Here is a 13,582-nt window from a genome sequence, read left to right on the forward strand (position 1 = left end):
AAGTCAGTTACCAAATCGATCAAGGATCGTTAAAAGAAAATTTATATTAAAAATTAAAAGGTATGATTATTTAAGAATAATTAAAAGGTGGGATTATTTTGGGAAGACTGAGCGGGTGAGATTGTTTATTTTCATTTTTCATAAAATAAACTTATTAATTTAAAAAGGAAAATTTGCAAATTACAGCCATTTAAAGTTAGTATTTTGCAAATTACAGCCCAAAAGTTCTTATAAATTGTAAATTGCAGCCCGATTCAACTTTTTCATCGGTTTACGTGTAAAAAAATATTCGGTTAAGGTTTTAGGGGTCATTTTAGCCCTTAATAAGATTCCGAATTGAGCTTAGAATTAGCAAAATAATAACGTAATTGCCTCGTTTTTACAGCAAAAAATAGTTGTCCACAAATCGATACATTTTTGTTACGTAAAACGAGACACTTACCTTATTTTTTGCTAATTCCGAGCTCAATTCGGATCTTTAATGGCTGAAATGACCCCTAAAACCTTAATCGGATATTTTTCGACACATAAACCAATGAAAAAGTTGATATGGGCTGCAATTTACAATTTATAAGAACTTTGGGTTGTAATTTGCAATTTTTTTTTAAATAACTGCAATTTGCATAATACGAATCTCAAATAAATGTAATTGGCAAATTTTCCATTTAAAAAATTAAATAAAATTACACATAATTCCACAAAATACCCCACTTCAGTCATCAAGCGAAAACCCTAAACCCTAAAAAAACACCCCACCTCCATTCTCTATTTCTTCTTCCTTCTTCAACATAGGAGGCGAAGAGAGAGAAAGTGAAAGAGCAGAGGAGAGAGAAAGTAGCAATGAAGACGTATTTGCTATTTGAATCCTCATCTGGGTATGGGTTGTTTAACGCTGAAGGTTTAGATGAAATTGGGCAGAATACCGAAGCTGTTCGTAACTCTGTTTCTGACCTTAATCGCTTTGGTCAAGTTGTCAAGCTTACTGCTTTTCAGCCCTTTGAGTCTGCTCTTGATGCTCTTAATCAATGCAATGCTGTTTCTGAAGGTGGGTTTTCTTTCATTTCTTTCTGTCTGTAATTTTTACTTTGTTTTGATAGTTTTTGTTGTAGAATTTGTTTCTGGGGATTTGTTGTCGAATTTGTTTCTGGGTTTTTGTTGTTTGTATTGGTTTAATGTTTATAATGTGTTATGATTTTAAGGTGAAGTATTGTATGGGTTTAACAGCGCCCGACTGCTATTTTGTGAAAATTTCCCATGAATTTGGTGTAAAATGTAATATGAAAGTGTCCATTTACATGCCAGAAGTGGAATGAGGAATCCAAAATCTTGCAACACCACTTTGGCACCAGCTTAGGAAGATATTAGACTAGGTCAACGACACATTAATCGACAAAATTTTACCACCGATAAGAAAAGAAAGTGATAAGCTGCTGCGGTTTAAATTTTATAGCTTAATTTGTCATAATTTTTTGTTTACTAACCCATATTACATATGATTTCGTGTCCTGCTTAGCTGTTGAGAGATGGGTTTTGTGCTTTATTGTCAATCATAGAAGGCTTGAATTTTTAATGGTAAAAATTGTCATATAACTGTAATTGTCAGTTTGTCTTTTGGATTTTGATGCTTAGGAAGATGTGATCCTGTAATTATGGTTAATGGCTGAATCTTCCGCTTATTTTTCATCAATTACCTTGTTTGCGCTGTAATCGGCGTGTTAGCTTTATTGTTTTAGGAGACTGATGGTAATATAATTCATACATTGTGCTTAATCAGGTATTATGACTGATGAACTGAGAAATTTCTTGGAGCTAAGTTTTCAAAATTCCAAGGCCAAGGAATTTATTGTTGGAGTAGCAGACTCTAAACTTGGAGCCAGTATTTCTGAAGGGACTAACATTTCGTGCAGAAGTAATGAGTTTATGTTGGAGCTTCTTCGTGGTGTTCGTCTACACTTTGAACATTACATCAAGAATCTTAAGGTGTGAATTTTTCCTTTGCAAATTTCTTTTGGGGCTGTCTTGTACATTTGCACCTAGTTTTTGATAAACTTGTTTTTATTAGCTGGTTATGGATGTAGTTGTCTTATATTTTTTTCACTTGCCATTTTTTGTAGCCTGGGGATTTAGTGAAATCTCAATTGGGTTTAGGACACAGCTACAGCAGGGCAAAGGTCAAGTTCAATGTGAACCGTGTCGACAACATGGTTATACAAGCTATCTTTCTTCTTGACACCCTTGACAAAGATGTAAACTCATTCTCAATGAGAGTCAGGTTAGCCACATGCTACCTACACTGCGTTGTGCTCTTTTTTCTTTTAAATAATTTCAAGGCTTTTTTAAAACCTATTTGCCCTCTCTAATTCAGGGAATGGTATTCATGGCATTTCCCCGAACTAGTTAAGATAGTCAATGACAACTATCTTTATGCTAAATTGGCCAAATATATTGAGAACAAGTCAGAGTTGTCTGAGGAGAAGCTGTCTGAGCTGACTGAAGTTGTTGGTGACGAAGATAAAGCAAAGGAGATTATTGAAGCCGCTAAAGCATCTATGGGTAAATACACTCAATTGTCTGTCAAAGTTTATTTCACTTGTGCATTTGAAAATGAGAAGATGCAGAAAAATCATCCTAATAACACTAGTTTTCCTGCAGGACAAGAATTATCTCCCATTGACTTGATTAATGTCCAGCAATTTGCTCAAAGAGTAATGGATCTTTCTGAGTATAGGAGGAAGCTTTATGATTACTTGGTCACAAAAATGAACGACATAGCACCAAACTTGACTTCTTTGATTGGTGAGATGGTCGGAGCTAGATTGATCTCCCATGCTGGTAGTCTCACAAATCTGGCAAAGTGCCCTTCTTCCACCCTGCAAATTCTTGGTGCTGAGAAAGCACTCTTCAGGTAATTTCTCATCCTTGGTGATATCTTTGCATATTTTTTGTAGGAAGCTACAAGGTTTGTTGGTTGGTTTTACACTGGTTTGATATGATATTCCTTTGGGAAAATATGAGGTTTGACAGGGTGTGTGATATTCGTGTTGTTTGCCTAGTAATAAGAATTATTGTGCATCAGAAATGTGTCTCATTGATTGTGTTTTGTTTAGGGCCCTGAAAACACGAGGAAACACACCCAAGTATGGTCTGATATTCCATTCTTCTTTCATTGGCCGGGCATCTTCTCGGAACAAGGGCCGGATGGCACGTTATCTTGCAAACAAGTGTTCCATTGCCTCTCGTATTGACTGTTTCTCAGGTTAGTTTTGGTTACAACTTATTATCTGCTCGCTTGCAAGTTTGATTTTCATTCAGAGGAAGCCATTGAGGGTGCAAATTTAATCTTCAATTTGAAATATGTTTGTATTGATACAGAGAAGGGCTCTACTGTTTTTGGTGAAAAGCTACGTGAACAAGTAGAGGAGCGACTTGACTTTTATGACAAGGGTGTTGCACCTCGGAAAAATATTGATGTCATGAAAGCAGCAATTGAAACCCAAAAGGATGGTGAGTATTGGACGGTTTTCTTGTATGATACTGAATTTTGAGATTCCTGAGGTTAGAGGATATTGTCCTCTAATCTATATATCACAGTTGAGGACTTGATTCACTTTAGAGTGATCTTATTTCAAGGCTACTTACCTGTCAATGTTATGTTTATGTGCACAGATGATGACGATATGGACTTAGATAATCAACCTGACTCTGCTGTAAAAAAGAGTAAGAAAAAGAAATCTAAGGATGACGATGTTGCGGAAGAAACAAAGTCGGAGAAGAAGAAAAAGAAAGAAAAGAAGAAAGGAGAGCAACAGGAGGAGCAAGACATTGAAGAAGATCATGGGGAGGGCAAGTCTGAGAAGAAAAAGAAGAAAGAAAAGCGCAAATTAGAACAAGAACAAGCTGTTGCAGATGAAAAGGAAGACGGAACTATCAAGAAGAAGAAAAAGAGTAAAGATGATGGTGAGGATGTATCAGCTGTAAGCGAGAGCAAGAAGAAAAAGAAGAAGTCAAAAGAATGAACAGGATATAAAAGTTATGTTTTGTTTCCTGGGTTTAGCAGATTCTGATTCGGCTGTGGCGTGAAATTGCGTATATCTATGTATGGTTGATCCATTTAAGGATGTAGTTAGTCCCTGTCTGTTTTAATCGTAAGGTAGGAACTGATGAGATTATTATTATTACAAGTTTTGATAATCGTAACGGGTTATTGTCAGTTACTTTTTTGGGTCTATGGGGGTTATTGTTAAATGCGATGTTTGATATTACGTAATGTGTTACTGAAGTAACAAGCAACTAAAAGGTGGAAAAAAGGAATATACTACCTCCACTCCAAGCCTGAAAATTAATATCTTTAATATTATTAAATTCTATAAAAAGGAAATCAATATTAGAAAATGTATATTAATATAGACTCAACACCCTACAAATATGGTTTATGCATAATTTAGAGCAGAGGAAGAGATTTTGTAGGTTTTTATGCATAATTCTAAACTAGAAGTTGCTCTACTAGTTCGAAATGGGTTTTATAAGGTTTAGGACTGGACTTGACCAAAGAACCAAAAATTTAATTTTCAACTCCAAAATTGGACCTATTCTCTTAGATCTAGTGTGGTTTTGACTTTTGAAGCACCTTGATTTGTATGACTCCTTAAAAATTGTGTATGTTCCTTCTCAAAACTCAACACTAGATCTAATTTAAGAAATTTTAAACTATTTTAAAAAAGAAGTCCCAAAGGACACTAGATTTTTTTTTTTTTTTTTTTTTTTTTTTTTTTTTGATTGAAGAAAAAGGGCATTAGTTTTCATTGATTAAAGTTATACCGGGTATGACTAAGGGTATGTTCACATTTACTGAACAGAACTGATTGAAGCTGAACTGAACTGAGTTGAGCTGAAATGAATATTTTATGAAAGAAGGAAATTAGGAACTGAACTGAACTGAAATTACGTTGAAGTGAACGGACCCTAAGAACTCAAATACATAGATATAATAATTTGGTACATTCTCAATTCGTTGTCTCATACAACTTTATTAGTGGATCTGTCGTTTTTCTTCCGAGGGAGGCAAATTCCTCTCAAATGTAAGAACCATTACTAAAAAAAAAAAAATAAAAAAAAAAAAAAAAAACTAGATTGTGACTTTCCATCTTTCCTTTCAAAAATTTATAATGAAGGCTAAGATTTAAAAGAGAGGGGAAACGTCAGGGTTTTATCTAATTGGAACCTTTTCAACTATTCTAATTCATCAATTTTTTTTTATAGGAATGAACAGAACTTTGAAAATTTTCCAATTCACTTACGCCCCTTCATTCAACATGATCTAGCTTTGAAAAAAAAAATTGAAAACCAATATAAATGAATCAAATCGAGTCAAACCCATTTTCATTTAAAAGTATACCTAACCAACCAAGATGTATCTCATGTGAATTAGTAGTATTATTTATATCGTTGAATCTCATGTGAATTGGTCAAACTAAACAAAACACATGAGATTTCCACAAAGGTAAATAATACAATATAGTAAGATAAGATCAAAGTTGGAGGGTTGCTTAAAATTAAAGAAAAGGATCCATTGGTCGTTGGTGTAATGGTGATTAGAGCTGTATTTGGTAGGAAGAACTACGTGTTCGATCTCGCACAACAACAATTAAGAGGAGACTAGAATATATAAATCGTATATATATACACTAAAATAACAACCGCTGATGTCATCACTACCTACGTGTGACTTTTCTTATTTTATTTTTTCCCTCCAAAATGCATGGATGAGGTCATATGTTTCCTTTACAAGCTACCCTATTTTGCTTTGAAAATTAAATTCCATTTGAATTTTTAAATTTTGGGTTTTCTACAGATATTATGTTATTTAATCTATATCTATATCTATACTTAGTATTTAAAAACACAAACCAAAATTGACACATGTCATCATTCTTTCTCACCTTTCGTTATTCATTCTCCCTCCTTATGTTTTCAAAGAAATTCTCTCTTCATCTCCCCCTTTATTTCTCAATAACTTTTATATTTTGTAATCTTTATTTTAATTCAATAACAAATTAAATTTCCTAAACCTTCTCCTCTTCTCATTATTCCATCTATCAATTCAATTTATTCACATTCATAATTCATTTCTTTAATTTGACCCCTTATCTTCCCCCTCTTCTTATATAAATACAAATTTTCAACAAAGATTTTTTCACACTCATTAAGTTTCAAAAACTAAAAAATTAGAGAAACATCTCTCAAAATTCTATGTGAAATTTCTACAACAATGAGGATGATGATTGAAAAAAGAAATATTGAGGTGGCAAGAATACTATGGAAATTCCATAGGATGACATTGTTTGCGTGTCATGGAGCTTTAATTTTGAAGATATTAAGCGCAATATAAGAGACATATATTGGTAAAGACTAAAGAAGAATATCATGCCTTCACATTTGATGTAAAAATTGTAAAATTATAATAAGTGTTTGGTATTTACAAAGTAATTTTTTATACAAATTGTTGATTAATATATCATGCGATAGAGATATGATTTTACGATTTTAAGCCATTTTTTCTACAACTATTAGTCTATTACCACTAATTCATAAAATATTATTATATGTCAAAAGACGATAAAATAAATTCATTCAAATAATTTGTAAAGGGTTTTTTTTTGGTGACAAAGATAATTTGTAAAGTTTCAAATAAATATATAACTTAAGCATAACCCGTGCGTAGAACGGGTCCAAAAGCTAGTTATTTATGATTTGTTAACAATAGTTAATAATATAAAATAGTATAATTTAATTGAAATTTCCTAATTATATATGAAAATTATGCACTTTTGGGAATTGTATATTCATATTTAATCAAAAATTAATTAGAAAAACGGAGGAAGTAGTTATTTTCTTTCAATATGTGTTAATAGTCTATAATTCAATTTTTATTATAAAACCGTGCATCGCACGGGATTAATCAAGTAAATATTACTAAAGTAACAACCGCTGACGTCATCATTGCTTACGTGTCATTCTCTTATTTAATTTTTTCCTGCCAAAATGCAAGGATTATGTCATATTGTTCCCCCCCCTTTTGAGCTACCCCATTTAACATTGTTTTGAAAATTAAATTCAAATTGAATTTTAAAATTTAAGGTTTCTACGCATATTACGCTATTTTATTATTTACATGTAGTTGTTAAAAATATTTAATAATATAGTTTAACGAAATCTAAAAAAAAAATATGAAAAAAATGGATTTTTGGAAATTGTATTTTCATATTTAATTAGAAATGATTATAGAGAAAGTAGTTGTTTTCTTTCAACATGTGCTAAAGAGTCTATAATTTATTTTTTTTATTTTAAACGTGCATTGCACGGAGCTAATCTAGTTTAACCATCTAAAACAGAGTCCCGAATTCGGATTAGTCCAAAAGATTAACCGGATACAAATATACAATACCAAAAAAAAAAAAAAAAATAAAAAAATAAAAATTACAAAGGGTAGAATCGTAATTTGACGTGAAAAACCCCAAAGAGGCCGCAATCTCAAAAACCTTTGGTAGGTCCGAAAAATCACTAAACTCACCTCATTTTCTCTCTCCTCCATTTTTTGCACTTGTATTTTTACCAAACCCCCTTATTCCAACTTCTTCTCCACCAGACAACTTCTTCTCTTCCTCACCTTCTTCTTCTTCTTCTTCTTCTTCTTCTTGTTTGTTGAGTTTTTGAAGAAAAATTACACGCTCAAAAATGGCGGCTAATTTGGAAGATGTCCCTTCTCTTGATCTCATGTCTGAGCTTCTTCGCCGTATGAAATGCTCTTCTAAGCCTGACAAACGCCTCATTCTCGTTGGTACTCCTTTTTTCCTGTTTCTATATTCCCAGATCTAATTTCTTCTATCTATTACATTTTTACTTGGTTTTTAATTCATTGTTTAAAGATCTGTTTCTGGGTTTTTATGTTATGGGTGTAATTTTGATTTTGAGTTGAATTTCGCCTGTTTGGTGATTTGGATATTGTTTAATTACATTTTTTTTGGGTGAGATTTGGTCAAATTTTGGAGCTTTCTTTGTATGATTAAAGTTTACACTGGATTTTTAATTAGTGTGGTATTTTAGGGCTTTGGAGTTCAATTTGTTTTTGCAATTTGGTCACCAAAATTACTCAGTTATTATTAGACATGTAATTTAGCAAATAGATTTGTTTCTTAGGGGGATGAATTTGGGTTTGAGACAATGTATATCAAATGTTGCTTGCTATAAGTAGATGCATTGGATTATTCAACATTACGACTCGTATTTATCCCTCTGGAATTTAGGCGGTCGCCTTTTGTTTTCTTTTATGATATTTTCTTTCAATTTAGATTCATCTCTTGGATGTGAATTTCCTCTAATTCAATCTAAAAGGGATCAGAGTCCTTGGTTTCTAAGAATTTTCTCCATTATACGAGGATTAAAGTTATTGTGTGTTGTTATAATTGCACCTAGATTGCATCAAGTTCGTTCGGTTAGGTAAAGGGGTGAGTTTTGCAGGAATGGGACATTTCTGTTTCCCTTAGGTTTATGTTTGGTTTGGAAAGCATGGGACGTAATGTCAATTGAGAACTTCATTGGGTTTGTTTGTCATCATATTTGATGTTAAATTTAAACAAAACTTCTAAATTTTCTGTACAATGTCCATGTTCTTGATCACACTCTAAGGCATTCCCTGTTTCCGCCAGGAAAGTTTAAAAAGTAATTATAAATATAAATAAAATGGTAGAAGATGAAAGTGATTATAGTATATACTAAACAAGCTGATTATGTTTGATGAATAGAACAAATGGAAGAACTGCCCCCTTCAGTCCTGCTTTCATGTTATGTTTGATTTTTTTTCCTAATAAAGAAGATAAGAACAACAAATACATTGCCGTTCACTGCACTTTGATAGTGTTTTTTCTTGATGCTTTTGATTTTGCGTTGCTGAATTTTGGTATATGAAAGTGACTTGCCACTGGTTGGTCTCTCCTCATAGAATTCCTTGCTAAAGAAATTCCGCGCTACAATTCTCTGCTGACTGGTGTTAGTGGCTTCACACATCTGTATGGGCTGCCCACTTAGCTGTGCTTCTCAGTGTGTGGAAACCATCTAGTTTTTGATTTGAGCTGGTTTGACTGAGCCCAAAAATTCGCGAAAGTTCCCATCTTTCCTAGTCTGTTACAATATGGAGAATATCATTATTATAATTTTTTTAAAAAATAGCTGTTTTTTTTAATGGCTGGAGTTTGAAACATTCTTTTCTAGAATCATGTTGTACTTTTTTCAGGACCCCCTGGATCGGGTAAGGGTACTCAGTCACCAATCATTAAGGATGAATACTGCTTGTGTCATCTGGCTACTGGCGACATGCTGAGAGCTGCAGTGGCCGCCAAAACTCCTCTTGGGGTTAAGGCCAAAGAAGCCATGGACAAGGTAGTATATTAGACGATGTTTGTTGTGTTGCTGTTTTCATGCTTTGTCATGTAACTTATATGTGCTGCTGATTGGGAGAAACCATATAAAGAAACTTATATCACGGTTTACAATGCGCAGGGTGAACTCGTTTCTGATGATTTGGTTGTTGGGATCATTGATGAAGCAATAAAGAAGCCTTCATGTCAAAAAGGATTTATTCTTGATGGATTTCCAAGGACAGTGGTCCAAGCAGAAAAGGTAGGCCCAATTTTTCTTTAGTGTAGTGGCTTGAATCAAATCTTTCCGTTCTTGTCATTGACTTGATTTGCTCAACAAAAGGGAAATTTAATTATTCTCCTTTCTCTACTGATGCAGCTTGATGAGATGCTTGAAAAGCGAGGAACTAAGATTGACAAAGTGTTGAACTTTGCTATTGATGATACCATTTTGGAGGAAAGAATCACTGGACGTTGGATCCATCCGTCAAGTGGTCGTACCTACCACACCAAATTTGCTCCTCCAAAAGTACAAGGAGTGGATGATGTGAGACGTTGGATTAAATTTTATTCACTTTTTGATTGATGATCACATGCATCGCCTATGCTTAATGGTTTTGGACTTTTGATGTTTGATGATGCACAACAGATTATTCCTCCTTGTGCATACTATATGAAATTATCTTATTTACATTATCTTTTAAGAATCTAAACTTGCTATCTGAATGTTTGTCTCCTGATTTTGTGAACTAGCTCAAGCGTAGCATATTCTGTGAATGATATCTGTGTGTTATAATTTTCCGCAGTTCCACTAAGAATTACTGTTCTTTGTATGACATTTTCTTTGTGTTTGCTGTAGGTTACTGGGGAACCTCTGATCCAGCGCAAAGATGACACTGCTGCAGTTCTGAAGTCTAGGCTAGAGTCTTTCCACCGACAAACTGAACCAGTAAGCCTATCTTCCTTTTATCAATCCCCTTCCCACAACCCCAAAGCTAATATTTAATTAATAAGATATAAAGTGGGAGCCTAGAAGGCTCATATACATGTTTTCTGGTGGATGAATCTGAGGTTTTACCGATATTTCTGTATGCGGCTACATCTTCTGATCTTCAGATGAGGTGTTAGAGGCCTTTTTCATGTTTATGTAGTTTATTTTACTTGAAAAATAAATCAATATTTCGTATCAAATTTGTGCAACAGTTGGACCAAAGCATCTAGATCCCATATTGATATTGCTATAAGCATTTCGAAGAGAGAACTTGTATAGCAGTGTAGATTATTAATATTGTGAAACAAACTGAACCTAACTGACTAATGATGTATTAGTTACCTATAATACTTTTGACAACTAGACCAAAAACAAAGGACAACAATAGAATTAGCAAGAATGAAGAGGGTGAAAGAAGAGAGAGAATAAACTTCCTTTCAATGAAAAATAGCAATGTTTATGGCATGATTATTGTATGAACTGCATAAACCTTGCCTTGTTGTGCTGATAAAGGAGTGGTGAAGAATATAGAAAATTATAAGAGGAAGTGGAGCTAAGAGAATTTGAAAGGTAGGAGCTACAAGGTGAGAGTTGGGTGCAAGATTACTAATGACCATGTTTTAAAGGAGATATTTCCAGGGCCTGGAGTAAATCTTTTTGGTCAATGGTATATATGAGCGACAATAAGGAGTTGTATTACATGCCATTTCTTGATTTTTAAAGCAGCTAGGGGGTGCATGGTGGGCTTTGCTGTTTCATTACTGGTAGCTAAACACAACTACATGCATTGGGCATACACGTAAACTTCGTAAGTAGTAAGGGGCTGCATGTTAGGCTTGGATGTTTCATTGTTGCAGCCAACCACAAGTTCACTAATAATAGATCCTTTCCAAAACTTTGAGTTGATGTGATTCATGGCTTTTTATTGACTTTACTATTTTTTTCAATAGATCCAATAATCTTTTTTGTTAGGAATCATTTCATAAAATCTTTTCTAAATACAGCTTGTATAATAATAAATCCTTCGGCTTTAAGTTTTTGTATCTTATTAATATAATGTGATAACATGAGAGGGTGCAGATGTGATAGCTAGACAAGTGTGTATTTGTTAACATTTGCTCTGCCTTAAAAGTTTACATTGATATAATTAACAAACCTCCATTTCAAGGACAATTAAAAAAACCAGTGGGAATAGTGTTTTTTGTAGAATACTAGGAATTCCTCTCAAATATTTAAACAACATTGTGCTTGTCTAATTGTAATCCCTTGGATCTAGCTATCCAAAGACAGGTAATAAGCCTAATTACTTCCTCTTTTTCTTTTTACTTGCAACTGTTTGATTTTACCTTTGCTAATTATGTTGACCATTTATATCTAAATTGTACTAGTTAAAATAATATAAAATTGGTATTATGAAGATATACATTAAGAATAATCCAACAAGTCAAAGTTATTCATAAATAGTGAAATAGTCAAAATGTTGCTAGTGTTGATAGAAGACGTATATTTTAAGGTGATTGATATGTAAAAGGAGGAAGTATGTTTTAAGATGAATGATATTTAAATTATGTACTAAAATTGTGCAAGGATTGATCATTGATGCCCTCTACTCTTTAAGCGTATCTTTAAATATATATATGATATTGATGTAAATTCCATTGTATTGGAAAGTAGATTTCCATAGCTTTCCAAATGTCCGATTGAAGATAAAAGTTATGGGTTATAAAAATGGTCTTTGGCTTTGTTTGAGTGTGGAAAGATAATTTTTTTGGGCCCAAACAGAACAGGATCAATGCTAATAGGAGGCACCTTTGAGTTTTTTAAGAGAACTCAAACCATTATTTGAAGAAAGTGAAGAGTTCTTAATGACAGGATTGTTTCACCCCCTATAGTCTTATTTATTGGAATATGGAAAAGAACATGTATGTGTCTTTTTTTCACATAGATATTAGGATCCTCAGTGAGTTTTTTTGGCCATAACTTTATATCCAAAATTCTGAATATATTGTTGGAAAGTTGTCGAAGTCTACTTTCTAATTTAATTGAACTAGATCAATATCATTAAAAGATGTAGCTTAATGCGTGCAGAAGTATCAGTTTTTGTTCTTTCTTCTATCTTCTGCATGGCATGCATGTGTTATCAATCCATGTGGGTGCATGAGCTGAAACTTTAGATAAATGAGTCTTAATTTACCACTGTCTAATAAATTCCCTCTTGTACTTCTCTCCACAAGAATAAGGCTGCTAACCCCGCTGATACAATTGTTGCTAGTTAAAAGGTTTCAAAAAAAAAAAAGGTTACTAGTTTAAAAGGATTCTTACAGATTCGTAGACAGTTTTCTGCACTTTACGTAGAATTAAAAAGTGAATCAGTCCGAAATGCTATGGATAGATAGATGTTTGAGTAAATTACTTGTCCTGTCATTTCACCATTACATTGCTGTATAGCTCCTTGCTACTCAACTTCACTACTGGCATACTGTTTCAGGCTGCTAGTATAAAACTATAAACCTTGTGAAGTTGTGATTATAGTTGGTTGTGTATTGAAGATTCCCAATATTTGTTTGTGGGTGGATTTGTGCTTGTCTAATTAGAAGGTTACTTCACTTGTTTTTGATTTAAATTGTACTTCATTGCAGGTTATTGATTACTATTCCCGGAAAAATGTTGTGACAAACATACATGCTGAGAAACCACCAAAGGAAGTTAGTGAAGCAGTGCAGCAGGCATTGTCATCATAATGAACTGAACTCCACTATATCAGATTAGAAATTTTTTACCTCTGAGATTTTGACGTGTACTCTATCTCACATTTATGGGGTTTGGGCTACTCTATTCCCCGTCAGTACCTTGCATACATTTTGATGCTGAAAGCACCGCCTTTTTCTGTTTGCTATGAGGTCAAGTTTTTCTATTGCGGAAAATAATGCTTATTATAGAGATTATTTGCTAATGAATTTTGTGAACACTGAACAGCTGTCAGATTTATCATTTTCAGCTGAGGATTAATAATGGGTTAACTCAAATTAATGGATCCTCTCCTGTGAAGGGAGAGAGTTTTGAGTCTTTGTTGTGCACTCAATTTGTGATCTGATTGCAAAACTTGAATATAAATAAATGGCTCTGAAATACTTGTCTTGTTCACATGGAAGATAGACAAGAAGAGCATTAACTGCTA

The 13,582-nt window shown here is 33.4% G+C and overlaps 2 protein-coding genes across 2 annotated transcripts; both read left to right on the plus strand.

Moving 5' to 3' along the window:
* Positions 1–706: 706 nt before the first annotated feature.
* On the plus strand, positions 707–4,214 carry LOC145567451 (nucleolar protein 56-like). The gene is made up of 8 exons (XM_081626726.1): positions 707–1,045; positions 1,775–1,980; positions 2,115–2,272; positions 2,366–2,553; positions 2,653–2,905; positions 3,108–3,256; positions 3,373–3,504; positions 3,667–4,214. Exons 1-8 carry the CDS (start codon positions 841–843, stop codon positions 4,014–4,016), a joined length of 1,641 nt encoding a protein of 546 aa, XP_081482852.1. The 5' UTR covers positions 707–840; the 3' UTR covers positions 4,017–4,214.
* A 3,405-nt stretch (positions 4,215–7,619) lies between these two features.
* Positions 7,620–13,372, plus strand: LOC145567452 (adenylate kinase 4). Its single transcript, XM_081626727.1, has 6 exons — positions 7,620–7,837; positions 9,290–9,435; positions 9,556–9,675; positions 9,793–9,960; positions 10,273–10,362; positions 13,044–13,372. The coding sequence occupies exons 1-6, from the start codon at positions 7,735–7,737 to the stop codon at positions 13,143–13,145; spliced, it is 729 nt and encodes a 242-aa protein (XP_081482853.1). The 5' UTR covers positions 7,620–7,734; the 3' UTR covers positions 13,146–13,372.
* The last annotated feature ends 210 nt before the right edge of the window (positions 13,373–13,582 follow it).

Source organism: Chenopodium album, chromosome 11 (genome assembly GCF_948465745.1).
Source record: "Chenopodium album chromosome 11, dcCheAlbu1.1, whole genome shotgun sequence".
Lineage (NCBI taxonomy): Eukaryota > Viridiplantae > Streptophyta > Magnoliopsida > Caryophyllales > Amaranthaceae > Chenopodium > Chenopodium album.